This window comes from Patella vulgata, chromosome 5 (assembly GCF_932274485.2).
Source record: "Patella vulgata chromosome 5, xgPatVulg1.2, whole genome shotgun sequence".
NCBI classification, from domain to species: Eukaryota; Metazoa; Mollusca; class Gastropoda; family Patellidae; genus Patella; species Patella vulgata.
Window position 1 is genome coordinate 38,820,564 of NC_065883.2, and position 25,606 is coordinate 38,846,169.

Sequence of the window (25,606 nt, forward strand, 5' to 3'; positions counted from 1 at the left end):
CAGAGGGATTTCTTTATTATCAGTCATAGGGAAAGTATTCACTAAAATCCTAAACACCCGTCTGTCTGAAATGTGTGAAGCCGAGGATATATTATATGAGGAACAGTCAGGTTTTAGAAAAGGTTATAGTACCTCTGATAATATTTTCTGTTTATATGCTCTGTTTCAAAAATACCTCACACGTAAAAAAGGTTGTTTCTATTGCTTATATGTTGATTTTTCGAAAGCGTACGACTGTATTTCACACTGTCACCTACACTATATTCTGTTAAAAAATGGTATGAAGGGCAGATTTTTCTGTGTAATAACCTCCATGTATTCTCAACTTAAATCATGTGTCCAAACTGATAAGTTACTGTTGTCAGACTATTTTAATTGTAGCATGGGAACAAGACAGGGCTGCATGCTAAGCCCGATATTTTTTACTTTATTTCTGAACGAGTTACTAGAAATGTTAAATCTGAATAACTGTGTAGGAACCTATGTAAATGAATCTGTGGAAAACATTTCAGCACTATGTTATGCAGATGATATAGCGTCTGTGTCAGACACCGTCGGGAGATTACAAAAAGAAATAAATTGTATTAGTGAATTCTGTATAAAATATGGCATGAAAATTAATTTATCTAAGACCAAAATTATTGTTTTTAGAAGAGGTGGCATTATAAAGCAGTATGAGAAATGTTTCTATCAAGGGGAGGTAATCGAGTCAGTATCTGCTTATAAATATCTTGGTGTATTCTTTACACCAAAACTTTCGTGGAGCAAATGTTGTAACCACTTAGCCCAGCAAGGAGAGAAGGCAATGAATATGCTGTATGCTTTTTGTATAAATGAAAAACTCAGTATACTGAATTCATTATTTCTTTTTGATAGAATGGTAATACCTGTCCTAACATATGGGTCAGATGTATTGGGATATGAAACATATCACTGCATAGAAGCTGTCCATTTAAAGTTTTGTAGAAGACTCTTGTCACTGAATTCAAATGTACCTAAACTATCTATCTATGGTGAACTTGGTAGAAATCCTATACATGTTTTACATAAATATAACATGATCAAATATTGGCTTAAGATATGTTTTATGCCTTCAGATAGATATCCCAAGGCCTGTTATGACATGCTCTATAAATTACATTGCTCTGGTAGACAAACATGGGCATCACATGTCAAATCTTGTTTAGATAATTTAGGCCTTAGCTATGCTTGGATTTCACAAGGTGTAACAGATGTAACTATATTTCTGAAAACTTTAAAACAGAGACTCAATGATACCTGGTATCAGTCATGGCATGAAAACCTACAAAGCTGTGAAAAACTTTGCCTCTATAAAAACTATAAGTTAAGCCTGTTCTGTGAACCCTATATATTAAGCACACTAAGTAAAAGTCATAGAAACATTATTGCAAGGTTTAGATGTTGCTGACACAAACTAGCAATTGAAACAGGTCGATGGCAAAATGTTGATAGAGAAAAAAGAATATGTCTATATTGTAACAACACTTTTAAAAATAGTATTATAGAGAATGAAATTCACTTTATATTTGAATGTCCACTTTATTCTAGTCTTAGAAAAAGGTATGATATTAAACAAAAGTTTTATAATTGTATGACGTCATATATTCAAATCATAAGTAACCCATCTAGTAATTTAGCTGAATACATTGATATGGGTATGAGACTAAGGAAAAAGTATTTAGATAATTTACTCTAAATCACTTAGAAGTATGAAATGCTACTAAATCAAATACAACCCCTATGTTATCAGCGATTTATGCACTTTATTATATGATTCTATGTAACTGTGTTATAATCATTATACTTATAACCATGTATATTGAATAATATCACATGTACTTTGGGCTGAAGGCCTGCTACTGTCATTTAAATAAAATAAAAAAAAAAGAATTCTGTTTTCTTGGATAGCCCTATTTACGACCCAGGTAAGAAATACATTTATAAAACATAACGGCAACGAAACTTACAGGTTATCATTAATTGCGAGATTTTTGGTTTATATTTGTGCTTTCAAAACAGATTAGAGCATCTGATATCAATAGAGATTAGAATATATCGGATAATCAAATGGAGGTTTGGCGGGATATCGGTAAATAACGATATTGCGTGCGACCGATTTTAAGAAATATGCATTTATAGTTATAGTTCAGTGGTACCACGATAATGTTAACAAATGAAACCCACAAAAAGACAAGAAATATAAATAACTGCAGCCAGACAATGGTACGCAGTATAAAACACATAGTATTCATCAACAAATGAAATACGCATAGATTAAAGAAGGCACATATGTAACTACAACACGTATAAATCCATGTATAAAGACCTACCCTTAACAAAGACCGATCTGCATAAAACACATGGTTGAATAATAAATCGCACGGTTAATTTAGATTTGACACCTACACGTCAGATTAAACCTGATAAGACACTTTTGGTGCAGTTATAACACACTATTGAGAAAACTCACCAAACAAAGAATACACACTGTGTCTAAGGCTGGGAATTGATATGAAATTTCAATATCGATTATCGCCAAGAATTTGTCGGCGATTATCGATAATAATCGATTATCATTTTTCCGAAAAAACCAAACTTTACCAACCTGTTATTTATTTGTGTTGGTCAACACAGGCTACCACTATTTTGTTGTATTTGTTCTTCAACAGTCATGTTTAATAATAATATTGTATAATAAAAATATTCCAAAACATCTTCAGTCTTTATTACTGTTTATTTAAACACATTATATTTATTAATATTATTATACAATCTGTCAATACACAATCGTAATAAAAAAAAAACGAAAGTAAATTGAAGTTATTTATCTTCATTACTAGAGTCCATGAAGGTAGATAACTGTTACATTTACGGTCGTCAGTTCCGTAAAAACCAAAACAATTAATTCCATACCTGGCTTTTTGCCTTTCCCGGGAAGTCAAAAACGTGTTTTGTATGGGCTGTATCTGACATGATTTAGTAATAAAAGCTGAGTTGATCATTAATAATACAATTAGTTTTATCGTGAAAGCAGACGATTTCTCTACAAATCAATCAAGAGCAAAGAAGGGAGATAATTCTAATTTTACTATATATCACGTGCGATTGTCATTGTTCACAAAGTGCGTGACCTATTTTAGTTTCAACTAATAACAACAAAAACAACGAAAAAATTAAAATAATGTATTTAATCTTAAAGTTTAGTTTTTTACAATAATATGTATTTAAAATGTGCCAGTTTGTAAGCAGAGGGGGAAAATAGTTGTTGGGTTGACGTTGTGTATTCATTCATTCGTCTGCTAATGCCAGAATACGGCAAGTTCAGTCATGTGAAAGTGACCGTAACTTGCCGTCAGAAGGTAAATACATGTATACTGATAATCGATATTTGAATTTCAATATCGATTATCGTATCGCTAAATAACTTCTACCGATTATCGATTATATCAATATTTTTGCACAGCCTTAACCGTGTCAGTCGTGTTTAACCTGTTCGTTAATTAACGCACCTAGTACAGAAAACACACTGTCGCAGAGATTTTCACCACTAGCGATAATTAATTCACCTTTCAGTCAATTTCTCACTATGTTAATTAACACTCCGTTTCTACAGATTTTAGCCTCTTTCGTATTAGATTTGTTGCGATAATTAGAATTTTACCGATATTCATACAAATTTACCAAAACCGGTAGATATCTATGCCCTAAACGTACAAATAACACTATTATTACTACTTCTCAGTGATAGTATGTTAATATCAGGCCAATTGCCTACACATGAACATAAACAGTTCATATGGGCGGCTTATCTGACCGCCCCATTTCACTTGCAAAGAGATACACTGTCAAAAGTGAGAATGGACGTTTTTGATTTTTGTCTTAATAATGAGTAATTGCTCCACCAATCCTCAAGACATTCAGCAATTCGTCGTGGCATGCTCCTAATCAACCGTCCAATCACGATTTGGGGCAATCTGACCCACTCCTCTTGCAGTGCCACGACCAATTCTTGCAGTGTTGTCGGTTGACGTTGACATCGACGAACACGTCTGCCGATCAAATTAAACGTAACGCACTAAAGCATATAGATACGCTAAACAGTAAATCTTATGCAAGAACCACAAAGAGATACACTGTCAAAAGTGAAAATGGACGTTTTTGATTTTTGTCTTAATAATGAGTAATTGCTCCACCAATCCTCAAGACATTCAGCAATTCGTCGTGGCATGCTCCTAATCAACCATCCAATCATGATTTGGGGCAATCTGACCCACTCCTCTTGCAGTGCCACGACCAATTCTTGCAGTGTTGTCGGTTGACGTTGACATCGACGACCACATCTGCCGATCAAATTAAACGTAACACACTAAAGCATAGATACACTAAACAGTAAATCTTCTGCAAGAACCGATAGGAAAGCAAACATTGATAGGATAAACCAGCAAACGGCAGTTATCCTCAACCCTTCCTTGAAGTGTAAAATTTGACAATGAACCCCTCCCACGTGTATGGTGCTATTGGGTGTCGCACATGCAGCTCAGTGGTTCTATTGGGGCGATAAGTTCTTCATCTGTGAACATACTCTCAAAGCATGTCAAGTGTCCATGACTATTTATCACAGCTCCAGCTCCTCTTGACGCAAGTCGGCTTTCCTTCGAAGGAAACTACTTTCAGTTTTTGTTTACTTTTAAACTGCATATATTCAAGGTATCAGGAGCTTTTTACGGCTCCCGCACAATTTTATAAACATGAAGGACTGTTATCATATCACAACCTGCATAGGTATTTGCATTTCAATATCCCCTACTTTTTTTTAAAGAGTATAGTAGTCGGGTCACACTCTCAGATCTGTGACCATTTCCCGTGGAATAAGGTTTGACGATGGTTTCTGATAGAAGGGGCCCTAGTGAAGATATTTGTAGTTTGTTACCTATGAAATCTATGGGCTAACTCCATGAAAGCCGAAAATCCAAGATGGCGGCCAAAAATGATCTGAAATTATCCTTGACAAACATTGCTGGTTTTATAGGTCTATTTGGTCACCAGACACATTTTGGACAGTTTCTGATCCCTCTCACAAGTGGTTGATCCAATATGGCTGCCAAAATGGCGACAGAAATTGACTCTAAAAGTATTCTTTCAACACCAATAGCAACATATGCGTGTGATATGTTGTTTATGTCGAGTTGACGTTAAACCCCATTTCTCTCTCTCTCTCTCTGTTTCAGGGGTTTGGGGGACGAGAAACACGAATATGCCATTTCCAAGCTGATATAACTGACATGAAAGGATATAACATACAAAATGAAGCATTAACTACAGACATACATTTGTAATAATAACAACCATAAATTGTTTCAGGCATCCATGACTGCTTATATTTCAGCTATCATAATACATTATAAAGCAATATAATAATGTATTCCGCAGTATGACTCTCAGATCTCAGAAAACATCTATCGCACTTGCGCACTCAGTATGAGACGTATTATTATTTTGGAATATATCGACTGAGAAGTTGTTGTAAACACTTAGATATAGAGCATTGGGTGTGTATCATATAGACAAACACTTCCTATTCACTACTTTCGAGCCATTCCAAAGGGGCGATGCTGGGTTCTGGAGTCTGTAATGCAGCAAAATGTAGGGTTGATAGCTCTTTTGCCCCTTTGCATAAAACTATCACAAACTAGTGGCATGCATGTGGTACACACTACAAATTGTATGCTTCCGAGTCACTGAATAGTTTTTTTCTCCCCCGCCTTTCAAGGAAAGCAGGGGACTATTAAAATGGGTTTCTCCGTCTGTCTGTCTGTCACACTTTTTGCGACACAATAACTTTCCATCTAATTGAGCTACAATGTTCAAACTTGGTGTAGGTGTTTATTAGGTGAATGCCTTGATGAAGTTTCTGCTTAGGGTTAGCAAAGATAAGCAATTTGATTGGTTGATGCTTTGGGAAACAATAACTTTAGTTCTAATGAAGAGAGAGTGATGAAACTTGGTGTATAGTTTCATTACATCAATACCTTGACTAAGTTCGATAATGAGCATTTTCTGCTCAGGGTAAGCAGAGCGATAAGCATTTTGATTGGTTGAGACTTTGCAGCTCAACAACTTTGATTCTAATTGAGTGATAGTGGTGAATTTTCGTGTATAGTTTCATCACATCAATACCATAAAAAAGTTTGATGCTGAGCATTTTCTGCTTAGGCAAAGTTGAGACTTCAGTCTGATTGTTCGAGACTTTGGAACACAATAACTCTCCTTCTAATTGAGGTAGAATGTTCAAAATTGGGGTAGGTGTCTATTAGGTGAATGCCTTGACAGAGTTCAATGATGCGCATTTTCCATTAAGGCTAAGCAGAGATAAGCAATTTGATTGGTTGAGACTTTGGTTCACACTAACTTCGGTTTTGATTGGGTGAGAGCGATGAAACTCTGAGTATAGATTTGTTGTATCAATACATTGACTTGGTTCTATGATGATAATGACACTGAACTCGGGAATTTATTCTCTGATTTCTTTCAAATAAAAATACAGAAAATACAAAATGAACTTGACGATTTAAACATACATTATGCAAATCTGCCTATTGCAAGTCTTTATCTAGGCTTCAGATGTTATAGAAATTATTAATTAGACCTTTATTTACATTTCAAGCTCAAAATCAACTTTGATACAGTTTGGATTTAAACAGTCGTCCATTTAAAATTAAATCAATAAATGGCGAACCAAGCTAACGTTTACCATTAGTCGTTGATGTCATTACCGGAAACTGGTGATGAAAGGTCTGCCAAGCGAGACTACCTTAGCCATTGAGCATGTTACTTGATAATCGAGAATATGTGGGTGGAGTTGTTTGTTGTGTCAATCAAACGATCACCAATTCTCATAGACAGTGCAGACACAATTTATGCCTATTTCTAGTCCAAACTTCCAACAGTGACAATTCCGTTCAGAACAAAGTAATTTGACTGCAATTTTCAACATTTTCTTTTTTTATCATCTATTTTTGAATTATTATAGCAAGAATGGCCAACTCTTTATAAAACTCTTAACTAATGTACCTTTATTTAGAAAATTTTAACTTGGTTAGTGAATCTTTTGTTTTAAAGCTAATTAAATCGTCTGCTCCTAAATCTTGTTCATTAGATTCTGTTCAGACTCCTGTTCTTCAAGGACTGTTTAGACGAAGTTATTCCAGTTTTTATACGCCCACATGGAAATGTGGACGTATATTGCCGTCACCCCGTCCGCAACTAGAATTGATATACGTGGTTTACATTAGTGAGATGAAGAAGCCTATTTAATTTCAATAATTTCTGTTTATTACGTCTAGAGTTATGGCCCTTGTTTCACTTTGTTGAACCTTGTGAACGCTATTACGCCAAAAGTTATCAACCGATCTTTGTGAAATTTATGTGCATTATTTAAATTAGTGAAACGAAGAAGCCTATCGAATTACAGCAATTTCCGTTTTTACATCTAGAGTTATGGACCTTGTTTCACTTTGTTGAACCTTGTGAATGCTCTAACGCCAAAAGTTATCATCCGACCTTTGTGAAATTTATATGCATTATTTAAATTAGTGAACCAAAGAAGCCTATTGAATTTCAGCTATTTCCTTTTATTACGTCAAGAGTTACGGCTCGTTTCACTTTGTTGAACCTTGTGAACACTTTAACGTCAAAAGTTATCATCCGATCTTTGTGAAATTTATATGCATTATTTAAATTAGTGAAACGAAGAAGCCTATTGAATTTCAGCAATTTCCGTTTATTATACGTCAAGAGTTATGGCCCTTGTTTCACATTGTTGAACCTTGTGAATGCTCTAACGGCAAAAGTTATCATCCGATCTAGAGGTATGGCCCTTGTTTCAATTTGTTGCACCTTATAAACGCTCTAACATCAAAAGTTATCTGCCAATCAGTATGAAATTTATATGCGTCATTTAAATTTGTAAAGAGAAGAATCCTGTTGAATTTCAGCAATTTCCGTTTATTACTTCTACAGTTATGGCTCTTGTTTCACTTTGTTGCACTTTGTAAATGCTCTAACCTCTAAAGTTATCTGCCGATCTGTATCAAATTAATATGTGCCATTTAAGTTAGTAAAAAGAAGAATCCTATTGAATTTCAGTAATTTCCGTTTATTACGTCAAGAATTATGGCTCGTTTCACTTTATTGAACCTTGTAAATGCTTCAGCACCGAAAGTTATCATCCGATCTTTGTGAAATTTATATGCATTATTTAAATTAGTGAAACCACGAAGCCTACTTCTAGAGTCATGGCCCTTGTTTCACTTTGTTCAACCTTGTTAATGCTCGATTGATGAAAGTTATCATCCGATATGTATGAAATGTATATGCATCATTTAAATTTGTGAAACAGAGGTCTATTGAATTGCAGCAATTTCAGTCAATTTTTTCTAGACTTATGGTCCTTGTTTTACTTTTTTAACCTTGTGAACGTTTGAATGACAAAAGTGATCATCCAATCTGTATGAAATTTATATGCATTATTTAAATTAGTAAAACAAAAAAGCCTGTCAAATTTTAAAATTTTCGTTAAATTTATATGCATTATTTAAATTAGTAAAACGAAAAAGCCTGTCAAATTTTAAAATTTTCAGTAAACTACTTCCAGAGTTGAGGTCCTTGTTTCAGTTTGTAGAACTTTGTGAAACCACAAATGACAAAATTATAATCTGATCTGTATGGAACTGTTGTGAAGGCTCCCAATTACCTACAAAAGAATAAATATGCAACAACCCTTGTTTACTGCTCGGACGATTAAGCTGCTGTGGGCATATGTTTCATTGCCTGGCAACCTATCTTTACCAATATTATTAATTCTTGTATATCATCCTCTACTATTCCCAATGTTTTCAAACAAGCTTATGTTACCACTTTAATTAAAAAGTCTACACTGGATCCTAATGTTTTTGAAAATTACAGACCTGTCTCTAACTTAAGTTTTATTTCTAAAATATTGGAGAAATGTATTGCTGCTCAGATAAAGGCCCATCTAGATGATAACTGTTTGTATGAACCATTTCAAAGTGCTTATAAAAAATTTCACAGTACTGAAACAGCTTTAACCAGGGTTTCAAATGATATTTTAATGGAAATTGATAAACGAAAATGTACATTTTTAATTTTATTAGATTTATCTGTTGCTTTCGACACGGTGGATCATTCCATTCTTTTTTTAGACTTCATTTTAAATTTGGCATTTGTGGCTCTGCATTAAATCTTTTAGAAAGCTATCTTGTGGGTAGAAAACAGTGTATTTTAGTTAATTGTAATTTGTCGTCTGAATGAATCTGTTTTGTCATCTGGGGTTCCTCAAGGTTCTGTTCTTGGTTATTTACCTTTTATACGTCACCATTAGGTGATACTGTCAGAAAATATGGTCTCAGCTGATGATACTCAATTATACAGCAAAAGAAATGTCAAGTTGGTATGTTACATTGAAGAGACGCATTGCATAAAACTTGCCAAATGTTTTTATTGTATATTTGTGACTACATCTCCAACTTTACCTGGGCAATAAGGCTCCTTCCGAAACACAGAATTGAACCCAGGAAATGTTCTCCAAAATGCAACCTGACTTTTGAGATTGTAATGTGTTTTCATGTAACTCATGCTGCACATGTTGTTCACCAGGACCAGCCCTATAAAATGCACCCCCATACCTGGTTGAATCATTCACACTACAACGTCAGCAGCATGCCATGTCTCACAACAGCTCAGTGGAACCAGGCTCTTGTAAGACTTGACGCTGGCTACACTGCCCAAGCTGTTGCCAAGGTCAATGTTTGGACCATCTACAGGCTTCAGCAACGCTTTGGGGCCTGAACCAAGGGTTACTACAAGGCGACAAGACCGCCACACAGGCATCTGAGACAGGACATCAGACAGTGAGAACACACGGTAGACCCATCAGTACCGACATAGTGCGCCAACGTCTCACCAGAGAGAACATCCATTGCCATAGACCTAACCGTGGACCGATCCTCACCTCTCGCCATCGACATGAACGTCTACAGTTGTGTATCAACTGGCGATGGCAGGACCAGAAAATGGCGTCGACGTGGCCAGCGTTATTCTGACCAATGTGTCATGGAACAAGACTCATGGGGAGGTCGAAGCATAATAGTTTGGAGTGGAATCAGCCTGAACCAGAGATTGGGTCCTGTGGTGTTCCAAAATCTTGGTCCAGGGAGAGGAGGCGGCATCACAGCTGTGACAGTATTGGTTCTTTAATCAGGTTCGGATGACAAGACTAGTTTAACATCTTATAATATCTTTATTCTCTGCTTATTCTAACATATTATATACAAAACTTAAGACTCCGTGACTAGCTCGTGTTGAGAGAGCCATGTCCTAGCTCGGCTAGGCACGAGTGTGCCAACTCCCAACTCTTACATTACATGGCCGTTGTCCGACGTAACTCCAGACCTGCTTGGCCTGTCCTGGCCGGACCTGTCTGAGATTTCGTTTGTTAATCTGGGTTTATAAACCATTCCAGACAAAGGAATCTTATTAGACATCTGGCTAATGTATCATATCAAGTTTAACATTCGATACATGCTAATCAGACAAAGAAAGTTTAAATAAAACATGCCAGCAAGTTAACGTTTACATAATCATTACATAATCACATAGACCAAGGATTCCAGGCATGTCGATAACAAACAGGTGTCAAGTTGGCAGGAAGCGTCTTTAACATCAGATAAGTTGATTATGTAACACAGCAGTGCACTACATCGACCAAGCTCTCAGACCCCACGTCAAACCACATTTTGCACGTCATCGAAACAATGTTTTCCAGCATGACAACGCCCATGCCCACACCGCCAGAGTTACTCGGGACTTTCTACAGCAGAACTGTGTCAACATTATGCACTGGCCAGCCCTTAGTCCGGACTTAAACCCAATTGAACATCTTTGGGATGAAATTCAGAGGAGACTTAATAACGTCGTACCAAGACCAAACACCGATGGATTTGCACCAGGCTTTTCTGAGAGTGTGGTTCCAGGTGCCAGTGGCGTTCATTAATTGTCTGGTCCACTCCATGCACATTTGCTGCGCGGCTGTTATTGACACTCACAGTAGACACACCAGATACTGATGTATAGACTGTGTGCAGACTCTAAACCTTCCCTCTTGGAATTGTGATGAATTAATCACTAATGTGTCAAAATACTGTTCACAAAAAATTGCTTTGATCCATTTAGTAAGTCATTTTCTAGAATGATTTTATTAAAGTGCCTCTCTGATTTTGAAATCATGCTGACATTGTTTTTGCTGTTTAGTATATATTTCATTTACACCTAATTGTCCATCTTCTTTCAATTTATCAAGATTGAAACTTGAGAACTGTATTAGTGAAATTAGAAAATGGATGTCAAAGAACTTACTAAAATTGAATGATGATAAAACCAGATATTTGTTATTAGGCTCAAGGCATCAATTAAGTAAATTTGCACATTGTAATGTTGTAATTGGTAATTGTGATATATTTCCATCTTATTCTGCTCGTAATATTGGCACAATCTTTGATAGTTTTATGCTTATGGGAGCTCAAGTAAATAATATTTGTAACTTGTGCTATTTTAATATCAGAAATATAGGTAAAATACGTAAATTTGTAACTGTAGAGGTCACTGAGTAACTTGTTAATTCTCTGGTCACTTCTCGATTAGATAACTTTAATTTACTTTTAGTTGGTTTATCTTTAAAGCTTATAGATACACTACAAAAAGTACAGAATACTGCAGCTAGACTTGTTACTTTAACTAAGAAATGCGACCACATAAATCCTGTTTTATATAATTTACACTGGTTACCTGTTAAATATCGAATTAATTTTAAGATTTTATTAATTACTTTTAAATGTTTAAATAATTTAGCTCCTGTTTACTGCTCAGATTTTTTAGAACTTTATACACCTGGCCGAACATTACGTACATCAGATAAACTACTTTTAAAGCCCCAAACTGTTCAACTAGTCTCTTATGGTCAGTACTCTTTTAGTTATCAAGCACCTGTTTTATGAAATAATCTACCATTTAGTTTAAGATGAACATTGTACATCTCTATATTCTTTTAAAAAAACAACTTAAAACACATTTTTATTTAATCAGGCTTTTAACCAATCTGATTGAAACACAGATCCTGTTTCGTTTCGTTTTTTATATACTCTTCAAAAAAAGTAGGGGATATTCAGAAACAATTCAAAACTGCAGAAATGCACTGCTGTTTTTATTATAGGTAACCAGTGTATGTTAATAACAGGCCAACTGCCTACACATGAACATAAACAGTTCATATGGGCGGCTTATCTGATGGCCCCAGTTCACTCGCAAAGAGATACTGTCAAAAGTGAAAATGGACGTTTTTCATTTTTGTCTTAATAATGAGTAATTGCTCCACCAATCCTCAGACATTTAGCAAATCGTTGTGGCATGCACCTAATCAACCGTCCAATCACGATTTGGATCAATCTAACCCACTCCTCTTGCAGTGCTACAGCCAATTCTTGCAGTGTTGTCGGTTGACATTGACGTTGACGGACACGTCTCCCGATCATGTCCCAGACATGCTCTATAGGGGAAAGGTCAGGACTCCTGGCTGGCCAAGGCATATGGACAATATGGTGACGCTGGAGGTAGTCATTCATGACACGAGCGCGGTGGGCATGTCCATTACCACGTTGAGCAAAGGGCAGAACTATTGGTGCCAGGATATGGTCACGGTAGTACACACCAGTGACCCTTCTTTGAACAATATGCAAATTCGTTCTGCCAGTCATGCCGATTCCTCACCACACCATAACAGCCCCACACCCGAATCTGTCATGCTGTCTGACGTTAACGTTAGCATGACGCTCATTTACATGCCTCCAAACGCGAGCACGCCTATCGGTGAAATCCAGAGTAAAACTGGACTCATCTGAGAACATTACTCACGCCCATCAACGATTACCCCAATTTGAGAATTTTTTGCTTAGGCTAAGGAGCGATAAGCAATTTGATTGGTCTAGACTTTGGAACATAACAACTCTGCTTTTAATTGAGGGAGAAAATTTTAACTTGATGTAGATGTTCATAAGGCGAATGTCTTGAGTTCAGTGATTAACATTTCCCGCTAGAGCTAAGCAATTTTATTGGGCGATGCTTTGGGACAAAATAACTTTGATTCTATCTGATAGAGAGTAATGAAACTGAGTGTATGGTTTATAATCAGTTTGATTGCTTGATACTTTTGAAAAAAGGGGGGTTGGATGGCCGAATGGTTAGCACCTGCGCGATGTATCATAAGGCCTGTCATTGAGTCAACTGGCGTGGTTTCGAATCCCCGGTTGTACGTGACAAGGAGTAGGGTCGCGTGTCCAACCTCATGGGTTTCCTCCCACTGCTAAAGACCCCTACGCTCAAGCAAATTATTGAAATAAGATTAAAACCATATGTTAGTCCCGAAACGACCTAGTTTTTGTCGAGTGGACATTGAACCTCATTTCTCTCTCTCTCTCTCACTTTTGAAAAAGATAAATATGCAATTAATTAATATGTGTCATCTATTTATATTGGGATTTCGGTGGAGGACATCAGCCTTACTGTTGGCAAATAATAGTGAGGGCATCGGAATTGGGTCATTCATAGTCACAACACATTTAAGGGTCAAATAGAAGATATTTTATAGAAAATCCTATTCTTTTTCATTTGTCTGAAAGTAATTGAAGAATTTTGATAACTAAATGTGGTAAGGATCACCCTAAGATGATAAAGATAAGAGTTTGTCTGAATGTTACTCATCGAATGCAATTGCTTGATCCCATAGTTTTGGTGAAACAACACCTTAATAGTACAAACTTTCGACTCCTCCAAACCTTTTAATGGGTTTAAAGTTTAAAGAAAATTAAATAGTATGTTGATTGAGTGATATGATACTTGTCTAGGATTTTTCAACTGAGCAAGAAATGGACCAGAGGCTGGAATTGGAAGGAAGAGAGCAGAGAGGGTGATTCTTCTAAAAGTCATGATGAATTGCAGATAAATTCATAACCTATTGCCAGCATTATGCAGGAACAGCTTTAAAGAGAAATTGTGTTGAAAATGTTCCCGTTAAAAGCTGCCACTGCATAAACCCTGGCAATAGGTTTGGAATTTAGCTGCAGTCCATCACCAGTTTTAAGAGAATCAAGTATAATCCACAATGTATAAGTATGTCACTTCATGGTGCCAATGTCAGTTTCGTGCAGAGGTTTGATGATGCCAGGGTCATTATTTGCCTTGACCACCAATGCAATACTCAAGTATGCGACCTGAGAAATGTGAGAAAAGATAAAAATCAGATGAAATAAACTTTCTACAATAGTGATGGTCCGATATGGCACCTATTGCTTTTACCAATATCAGATATTGACAGCGAGATAATCGGCCGATACAGATACAATTACTGATAGTGGTGGATATAAAACTATTACACATAAAATGCGTCGAATGGCATGATAATGTATGTAGATATATGTCACGCATTGTACTATTTTACCTCGCGAATCAAACAGGAACGCTGTGCTTTTGAAGTAATAAAATTGGGTCACGTTTCCTACGCAATCACAAATACACTCCAACTTTATTATTTGCTGTATCATTAATGAATAAAGTCGAGATTATCATATTTTAAGTTGTGATTACGATATAATTCCCTAGAGTGATCGGCACCTGTATGTTTATAATAGATGTCAGAATGGTTAATGCCGTAATGAATGATGCATCAAAGCGGTAGCTTACTGACCTGTCTGTCAACAGCAGCAATCATGTGACATTCTCCCCCCATTTCTAGAACTATAATTACAAATAAAACCATCAAATGAGAACTTATTTGTTGGTAATATTATTAATTAATAAACTATGATCTATATTTTAAGTTATTATTTGTTGACACAAATATTTCTAAATTTTTAAAGTAGCCTAGCATAACAATACAAATCTCTAAATTTTTTCTAAATTTTAATCGTCATCTAGAAGCCGAAATGTTTGACAGTAATCACGTGACATCAAAGGGATATCCCCCCTTTCATCTTTCATTCCAATCACGGGTAAACCGTGATATTTTCCCACCTTTTCCAAAACTTCTACTCATTATGATAGTGTCCAGACAATACTGGCAGTGAACTAGATAAAACGAAGAAAAAAAAAGGCTGTGAAGTAGTAAGATTTGGAACTATTTCACGATAACCGACAGCACAAGACTTGTGACGCTTCATACCAGCCGGTATGCAATGATGAGCCATTGTTGACATCTTCTTTGGTTTTATTATCGAGAATCATGATAGACAAAGGATTATTGTCAGGACCATTGTTTATTTCATATAGTTAAACATACATTATGCAAGAGCAAAATCTGATTATTGCAAGTCTTAATTTAGGCTTCAGATGTTATAGAAATTATAAATTAGAGATCTTTATTTAAACAACAAGCCCAAAATCAACTCTGTAGACCCACGGATGGCTCGGCTACAGCTTGGATTTAAATAGGAGTTCACTTATTGATAAATTCAAATATGGCGCACACTGATGAGAATACGTCAGTTAGATCGAGGCTAAATGATAGAGTGTACTTAGCGAGGCCGCTGTAGAGCGTTTCCGCATGCCATTGAAAACTTTACATGATAATCCAGATATGTAGGTGGAGTTAACGCCTGTCAATCAAACGTTCGGCCAAGGTGAAGGTACATTTCACGACCATTTCTAGTCAAATATTACAACGATGATAACTATGTTCAGAATAAAGTAATTTGACTGAAATTTTCAATATATTCTTCTTTCATCATCTACTTATGAACTGTCAACGTAACGGTTAATCTCCGCTTACGACGCCATTTAAAAATTTAATCAATCAATGAAATCTTGTTTAAATCCAAGCCGAATCCAAGCCATCCGTGGGTCTACAGAGTTGATTTTGTGCTTGTTGTGTAAATAAAGATCTAATTTATAATTTCTATGACATCTGAAGCCTAAATAAAGACTTGCTATAATTAGATTTAGCTCTTGCCTAATGTATGTTTATCAAAATTCTTGAACTTCTTTCAGATTAACTCTTTGTTTCAAAGATATCCATTCAGCCATTATGAAAAAGATGCAGATTTGGTAATTTGACCCTTAAATGTGTTGTGACTTCAGTGCCTACATGTATACCCTTTGAAAAGACTATAAATGCCCCAATTTGGAAGGGGTATCCAATATTTTAAATAACAACTATTCAGTAACATGGAAGCATATGATTTAAACTGTGTACCACGTGTTTGTCACAGAATCGTAATAGTTTAAAGCAAAAGGTCAAAAGAGCTAACTATCAATGTTGCATTACAGAGTCCAGAATCTATATTGGCACTGTTGCCCTATGTTTCGGTGTTTAAACAACTTCTTAGTCGATAACTCTCAAAATAACATTACTACTCAATCTGAGTGCACAAATCCGATAGATGATTCAAAATACTGACTCTTGAGTGTGTTTTCTGTGATTAACGAGTCATATCACGGAATGCATTATTATTTAGTGCATTATAATTATTATGATAGCTGTAAGCCTGTAATATATGAAGGATAAGATTTATGGATATCTGGAACAATTTATCGTTGTTATTATTACATGTGTAGGCCTATTCGTGAAAATGCTTAATTTCTGTATGCTATCTCCTTTCAAGTTAGTTTTATCAGCTTGGAAATGTCATATTCATGTTTCTTGTCCCCCACAACCCCTGAAACGACATATCACATGTATATGTTGATATTGGTATTGAAGGAATATTTTGAGAACTAATTTCTGTCGCCATTTTGGATTTGGGTGGCCATATTGGATCAATCTTTTGTGAGATGAATCGGAAACTGTCCAAAATGTGTTGGGTGACCAACAAAACCTATAAAATGATATAATACATTGGTCATTTCGCCAACAATGTCTGTCAATTTCAGATCATTTTTGGCTGCCATCTTGGATTTTCGACTCACATGGAGTTAGCCTGTAGATTTCAGAGGTAGCAAACTACAAATATCTTCACTAGGGTCCCGTCTATCAGAAACCATCATCAAACCTTGTTCCCCGAGAAATGGTCACGGATCTGGGGGTTGTGACCTAACTATATAGCTTTTACACTGGCAGTGAAATAGTGTCACGTCAGAAATTCTTCTTTTCATATCCTTATTGTCGGACATGGAAATACAGTCCATAAAGCAAACTTCTGTCACTAAAACATTAAAATGTGGATGTATATTGTTGCCACCCTGTGTGTCCGTCGTCCACAATTAATGTCAGTTATGGCCCTTGTACAATTGGAAAAATTTTGTGGGCGCTCCAGAGGCTAAGTAGTAAGGGCGGGAGGACTGCACCACACATCATATAGCCATTGTTTGCCCATCCATCACCTTTTGTTTCAAGAGCAGAACTGTACACTCATCAGCCTCATGCTATTGGAGAAGGCGGGGGGGATGGCCGAATGGTTAGCGCGTGCGCGTTGTATCATAAGGTCTGTCATTGAGTCAACTGGTGTGGTTTCGATTCCCCAGTTGTACGTGACAAGGAGTAGGGTTGCCTGTCCAACCTCATGGGTTTTCTCCGGGTCCTCCGGTTTCTTCCCACTGCCAAAGACCCCTACGCGCAAGCGAATTGTCGAAATAAAATTGAACCATTTGTTAGTCCCGAAATGAAATTGTTTGATTCGAGTGACCGTTAAACCCTCCTTCCCTTTGTTGGCAACAAAATGTTTTGTTGCCTACCAACCTATCTTGTATTTTGTGGTCATGTGAAAAGTAAACTGATTTTGTTTTGTTTTCACTTTTGAATCCAGATAACTTCTCCAAACATCTTGACCAGATTAGTTTGTGGTGTGAAAGCAAATTAAAGATTTGATTATAACTGATTTGTAGTCTGTAACTCATGTAATTATACAAAACACCTGGGTAATCAATAATCATACATATTCACAGCTGGGTTAAAAGGTTATGAAGAACCTGCATCAAGTAAAACACCAATGTCTGACACACAATCTAACACAGATATTTTGAATTGGTCCGTTGATGATGTATGTGAGTGGATTAGTTCGCTTGGTTTAGAGGTTTATAAAGACATGTTTAGAGCTCAAGCTATAGATGGTGTGGAACTGTTGGCTTTAAATACAAATGATCTTCAATCAGCTCTCGGTATAGGTATGTATCTTTATAATTTACAATGTTCAATGCTAATTATTTAAAAATCAATAGGGCTCATTCCCCCACACCAAATTAGTAAAAAATTACTTAAGAATTGTAGCCACCTTTTCCGAGAGACTATAATTTCTGCGACCTGCCACCTTTGTCGAAAATTTAGTGTGAAGCATTCTGGTCATGAGAGAGCAAATCCTATTCATATTAATAATTTTTCAACCTTCCTTTACCCATCCTTTGCCAAAAACCTTGTTAACGATGATAGAGACTATGGTTAATGCTTTTTTCAAATTTGGAATGTGAATCATTGGGTTCATGAGAGGGCGAACATCGATAATCAGTACGTGTTCTTCCATTTCTTCCTCCTCCCCTCCCCGAAAAACTTGTGAATGTGATAGAGGCTACAATTTTGAATGGATTCCTTTCAAATTTGTTGTGAAGCATTTTGGTCTTAAGAGGACGTTCCCTGGCCTTACGTTCCAGATTTATCCCCCCCCCCTTTTTTCGAATAATGTTTCAACAGATTATTTTCAAGATTATCAACATGATAGAGGTTCAATTTCTTGAATTACCTTAAAAGGATCCTTATCAAATATGGTCAACATCCAAGTTTTACTTTCAAACAGTAAAGCTGCTATCACTTTCTTTTTTTACACTCACATTTTCATGTGAACGTATATTGTTGTCGCCACTATTTGTCCGTCCGTCCACAGTTTGTTTGTGGACACTCTACAGGTCACAATTTTTATCCAATTTCAACGAAACTTGAAATATAGCTTTATATTCCAGAGATCTCGGTTCCTTTCGATATTGGCATGTATTGGACCGTAACATCATGGATTATGGCCCCTGATTGTACAAAAAATCGCTTTTTTAGCTTGTGCACCCTATAGAGGTCATAATTTTTATCCGATTTAAAAAACTGTTTTAGTATAACACCGTTACACCCTAAGGATGGCCGAGTTCGAATTTTGTGAAAATCGACCCAAAACTAACAGACAAAATGGCCGCCCCTCGTTCTCAAATAGCGTAAAAATATGGTATATCAAGGTTGTGGACCCTATGGAGGTCACAATTTTTATCCGATTTTGATGAAACTTGAAATGTAAGTTTATAACCCAAAGATCTTGGTTCCTTTCGATATTCGCGCATATCTGACCGTAACTTCCTGAATTATGGCCCCTGATAGTACGAAAAATCTCGTTTTTAGCTTGTGCACCCTATAGAGGTCATAATTTTTATCCAATTTAAAAAAACATTTTAGTATATTTACACCCTAAGGATGGCCGAGTTTGAATTTTGTGAAAATCGACCCAAAACTAACAGACAAAATGGCCGCCCCTCGTTCTCAAATAGCGTAAAAATATGGTATATCAAGGTTCTGGACCCTATGGAGGTCATAATTTTTATCTGATTTTGATGAAACTTGAAATGTAAGTTTATAACCCAAAGATCTTGGTTCCTTTTGATATTCGCACATATCGGAGAGTAACTTCCTGAATTATGGCCTCTGATTGTACGAAAAATCGTGTTTTTAGCTTGTGGACCTATAGTGTTCATAATTTTTATCCGATGTAAAAAAAGTTTTGAATATATCACTGTTACACCCTAAGGATGGTTGAGATCGAATTTCCTAAATTATGGCCCCTGATAGTACGAAAAATCGAGTTTTTAGCTTGTGCACCCTATAGAGGTCATAATTTTTACCGATTTAAAAAAAAATTTGGAATATATCACTGTTACACCCTAAGGATGGTTGAGATAGAATTTCGTAAAAATCGGACTAAAACTAACAGACAAAATGGCCGCCCCTCGTTCTCAAATAGCGTAAAGATATGGTATATCAAGGTTGTGGACCCTATGGAGGTCACAATTTTTAACCGATTTTTATGAAACTTGAAATGTAAGTTTATAACCCACAGATCTCAATTCTTGTCAATATTCGCGCATATCGGATAGTAACTTCTGGAATTATGGCCTCTGATTGTACGAAAAATCGTGTTTTTAGCTTGTGGACCCTATAGTGGTCATAATTTTTATCCGATTTAAAAAAATGTTCAATTATATCACTGTTACAGCATAATTTTGGTTGACTTCGAATTTCGTGAAAATCGGACCAAAACTGCCGGACAAAATGGCCACCCCTCGTACACAATTAGCGTAAAAATATGGTTTATCAATGTTTTGGATCCTCTAGATGTCACAATTTTCTTCTGATTTTGATGAAACTTGAAATGTAAGTTTATAACCCATAGTTCTTGTTTCTTTCCAATATCAGCGCATATTGGATCGTAACTTCCTTAATTATGGCCCTTGATTGAACAAAAAATCACGTTTTTAGCTTGTGGTCCCTGTAGAGGTCACAATTTTTGTCTGATTTAAAAAAAATGTGTGAATATATCACCATTACACACTAAGATCTTGGATCCATTTGATAATCGCAGATACCCAAACTTAACTTCCTGGATTATGTATGGCAACTGATTGTTCGAAAAATGGCATTTTTAGCTTGCGGATTCTGTAGAGGTCACAATTATTTTTTTCCGATTTTAAAAACCGTTTAAATATTTCACCATTCCACCATAATGAAGGTTGAATTGGAATTTCGGGAAAATCGAAATGAAACTGCCCAACAAAATGGCCGCTCTTTGTAAGCAAATTGTGTAAAAGTATGTAATACGAAGGTTGTGGACCCTCTAGAGGTCACAATTTTTATCCGACTTAAAACGTATCTTTATATCCCAAAGATCTCAGTCCCTATTGATATTTACGCATTTCAGACCATAACTTCTGGATTATTGCCCCTGATTGTACAAAAAATCCTGTTTGTTTTTAGCTTGTTTTTATCCATGTCTTGCAAAATGTGGGCGTATCCTGCCTGGCAGCCCCTGGTTTCTGACACTAAGCTATGTAGGCATATTTGCAAGGGAGCATTTACAAGACACTATACATTGATAAAAAGTAACAAATAATAAGGCTTCTTCATCTCATGAATAGAAACACATTAAACCGAATGATAACATTGGAATCTACAGCGTCCACAAGTTTTTACTATGATATCAAGGGCCATAACTCTGACAGTAATTATGGATGACAGATGAACATACAGGGTTGATGACAATGTATGACTGCATTTAATGTGGGCATGCAAAAGGGAATCCAATAAGCTTATCTACAGTGAACTTATTTTCTACTAACCCTAGAAATGTTAATTTTTTAAAATAAGAGGTTTGTATTATTTACAGCACCACTTGGACATAGAAACAAGATACTTAGATGTAGAAGTAAACTTGAAACTCACCCAGTTGTTTCGAAACTTGATAAAGGTAAAAGCCATTTACTTCTACTATAATATGAACATGAAATATATATTCTCTTAGACTATTATATCCTGTTGTTTTTAGCAAAAGTTTACTGACTTTGATGTTATTGTCTCCTGACTTTCAAAAAAAAACAAGGGACTATTGAAATAGGTTCGTCTGTCTGTCTGCTTCTAATTGAGGTAGAATGTTCCAACTAGGTGTAAATGTTCATTAGTTAAATGTCTTGCGTTCTGTGTTAAGCATTTTCTGCTTAAGCTAAGTGATTTGATTGGTCGAGCCGTTGTAACACAATAACTCTGCTTCTAATTGAGGTAGAATATTCAAACTTGGTGTATATGATGATTAGGTGAAAGTTTTGACATAGTTGGATAATATCATTTTCTGCTTAAGACTAAACAGAGATAAGTAATTTAATTTGCTGATGCTTTAAAACATGAATTTGAATGGTTGAGGAGAGTGATGAAACTGTATTTCACAACATCATTGCTTTGATGAAGTAATAGTAATTTGATAGCTTGATGCTATATAAAAAGATAAATGTGCAAGTAATTTATAATATGCATCATCTATTTATTTTTATATTAGGGCAGGGGTCACTGTTGATTTGATTATTTTTATTTAGATGTACCAGATGAGTATCTGTGTCCTATTACTAGAGAAATTATGGCTGATCCTGTTATTGCATCTGGTATGTTTTCATTTATTAGTCCTCTACCGGTTAAGCTGAAGGGAGATTAGTTTTTATCTTTATCTGTCCGTCTGTCAGTCTTTTTTGTGCAGAATTTAAAAAAAAATAGATTTGTAAGCTTAAGAATAGAGATCAGATTTTTTGACTAAGGATCTGTATCAAATTTGGTCAACATCCAAGTTTTCTTTTCGAATAAGCTGCTATGGTTACATTTTGCGAGACATAATTGGTGTGTGGCAGGGCCGGATTATGTCATTTATTATAATGTATATGTTTGTGCCAAATAAATCTACAATACTGACATACAGATGCGTGCTGGGCAGGTATTCCACCTACCCTACCCTCAGATATCCAAAAACAAAAGAAACTGGAAATGTTTGATAACACTTGAATCCGATGAGATTCCAACCAGGGTATAGGGGGAAGATTCGGCTATGTGCCCTCGCTTTTGAAAAAGTGCCCTCCCTTCTAAAAATTGCCTTTGAATTTCCAAAGAGTTACCTCCAAATACTCATGGAAATGTCCCTGATACTTTGAAAAATCTCGATTTTAGATTGTGGACCCTCTAGAAGCCACAGTTTTGATGAAACTTGAAATGCATGTTTATAACCCAAATATCTCGTTTCCTTTCAATATTCGCGCATTCGATGGCCACTCCTTGTTTGCAAATTGTGTAAAAGTATGTAATACAAAGGTTGTGCACCCTCTAGAGGTCACAATTTTTATATGCCCACATTTTCATGTGGACGTATATTATCGTCGGCCCTGTCCATCCGTCCAGACATACGTCCACAATTTGTTTGTGGACACTCTACGGGTCACAATTTTTATCCGATTTTGATGAAACTTAAAATATAGGTCTATCTCCCAAAGATCTTGGTACCTTTCGATATTGACATGTATCGGACCAAACATCATGGATTATGGCCCCTGATTGTACAAAAAATCACGTTTTTAGCTTGTGGCCACTCTAGAGGTCACAATTTTGATCCGATTTTGATAAAACTTGAAATGCATGTTTATAACCCAAATATCTTGTTTCCTTTCGATATTTGCGCATATCGGGACGGATTGTAACTTCCTGAATTATGGCCCCTGATTGTACGTACAAAAAATCAGTGCAAAGTTGGCAATCTGCACGCCAGCTTCATAAGCCACGCACGCACAGAGTTTAATCTGCGCAGTACATAGGACACCGCAGATTGCAAAGATTGCGCCTAACATACGCAAATAGTGTAAAAAATATGGTATATCAAGGTTGTGGACCCTCTAGAGGCCACAGTTTTTATCCGATTTGGATGAAACTTTAAATGTATGTTTTTATCATAAAGATCTTGGTTCCTTTTGATAATCACACATATGTGAACGTAACTTCCTGGTTTATGGCCCCTGATTGGTCGAAAATTCGCATTTTAGCTTGTGGATTCTCTAGAGGTAACAATTTTTTTTCCGTTTTTAAAAACCATTTAGATATATCACCATTCCACCATAATGAAGGTTGAATTGGAATTTCGGGAAAATCGAAATGAAACTGCCTGACAAAATGGCCGCTCTTTGTATGTAAATTGTGTATAAGTATGTAATACAAAGGTTATGAACCCTCTAGAGGTCACAATTTTTATCCGATTTTGATGAAACTTAAAACATATTCTTATATTCCAAAAATCTCAGTCCCTTTTGATATTTGCGCATTTCAGACCATAACTATCTGGATTATGGCCCCGGATTATACAAAAAAATTGTTTTTGTTTTTAGCTTGTTCTCTATCCATCTCTTGGAAAATGTGGGCGTATCCTGCCTGGTCGCCGATGGTTATCAGCTTTTGATGAAACTTGAAATGTATGTTTTTACCCAAAGATTTTGGTTCCTTTTGATATTCATGCATATCAGACCATAACTTCATTGATTTTGGCCCCTGATTGTATTAGCTTGTTCTCTATCCATCTCTTGCAAAATGTGGGCATATCTTGCCTGTCAACCACAAATTCTCTGATTTAGACGAAACTTGAGTTCAAAATTTGAACTTCAAAGGTTCTCAGATGAAATTGATGTTGGTGTGCAACCCAGTAACTTCTTGGGTCATGGCCCCTGCTTTTTGGCTAAGTGTGCATGTCACTGTATGTACATCAAACAGTTCCAACAATTTTGGCACGGTTCATAATTATTATCATTAATAATTATAACACATGTCTGTCTGACCGTTCGTCCATAAGTCAAAATTTCTTTGTGATTGAGGATGAGTCCTATTGATTTTCCCAGGAGTCAGTTCATCGCTTGAAAATGTGGGCGTATTAACTTGTTAAATTTTCTTGGTGTCAATGGCTCTAGGGAGGACCAACAATGATTCTCCTGGCAAGTGTTATTTTTGTTTTAGATGGTTATACATATGATCGTTCTGGTATAAAAGCATGGATGGAGAGTGGTAAAAACAGGAGTCCTATGACCAATGCTGTATTAGCTCATGGAACACTTCTACCTAATAGAACCTTGAAAATGCTTATTCAGAGATATCAAATGATGGCGTCTCAATGAGACCAATGGATCTACTGGTACTTGCCTTATTTGTTTTATAAGATACCCTTTTTATACAATAGATCTCTGTACGTCAGTTTGTGGACACTCTACTGGAGACTAAAGTTATCATCCAATTGACTTGAAATTTATACACAGTGTTTATGAGATGAAGGCAATAGATTTTCAATGACTTCGTATAATTACTCTCATCAAAGTTATGGCCCTTGATCATGTAGACAAATCCTGCGGACACTCTGATAGTCTGGTGGCTGAAGGGGGGGGGGGGGGTCGCCACCCGAGCCGTGAATTTATGAGACCATGTTTTTCTAGACCATTTTTTTTATGCATAGATTCCAAATCTGGATGGTGATCAGGCATTTGAGGGGGCGTTTTCAGGCCTCGTCATTTGAGAAATGATGGAGAGCCATAAACAGTCCTCCTGAAAATCCTGAGGAGATTGATTCACTATCCTGGAATTTAACTACTTAAAACTGAATATATTTTGAGTGTATCTGTAATGGTGCAACTGTAATGTATTTTATTTGTCCCAAAAGTCCAAATAAAATAATCTACTTAAATGCTATCAAGTTTCTGTTTGTTTAATTTCTTTAAGTAAGAAGACATAAAATTATCAAAAAAATACTGAACATATACAATAAAAACTGACTAGTGTTCCATATATAGATGAAGTTATCACAGTATTTTCATCAAGAAGAGGATACAATTATCATTCATGGAAACAAGACTTACAGAATATAACAAATTTAACAATATGAATTCGTCTGCTAAATGCAGCCATTTTGCTGCGGCGAAAGCGATCCCTGTTGGCGAGGTTAGATGA

At 36.1% G+C, this 25,606-nt stretch overlaps 1 protein-coding gene across 1 annotated transcript in view; it reads left to right on the plus strand.

The window, feature by feature from the left end:
* Window positions 1–25,348, plus strand: part of LOC126820663 (WD repeat, SAM and U-box domain-containing protein 1) — a 153,458-nt gene extending 128,110 nt beyond the window's left edge. Inside the window, exons 9-12 of the mRNA XM_050548788.2 lie at window positions 18,025–18,243; window positions 21,486–21,566; window positions 22,186–22,251; window positions 24,626–25,348. Of these exons, the coding sequence (XP_050404745.1) occupies window positions 18,025–18,243; window positions 21,486–21,566; window positions 22,186–22,251; window positions 24,626–24,783 (524 nt within the window). The 3' untranslated portion in view covers window positions 24,784–25,348. The remainder of the gene's footprint in view (window positions 1–18,024; window positions 18,244–21,485; window positions 21,567–22,185; window positions 22,252–24,625) is intronic.
* Window positions 25,349–25,606: the final 258 nt, after the last annotated feature.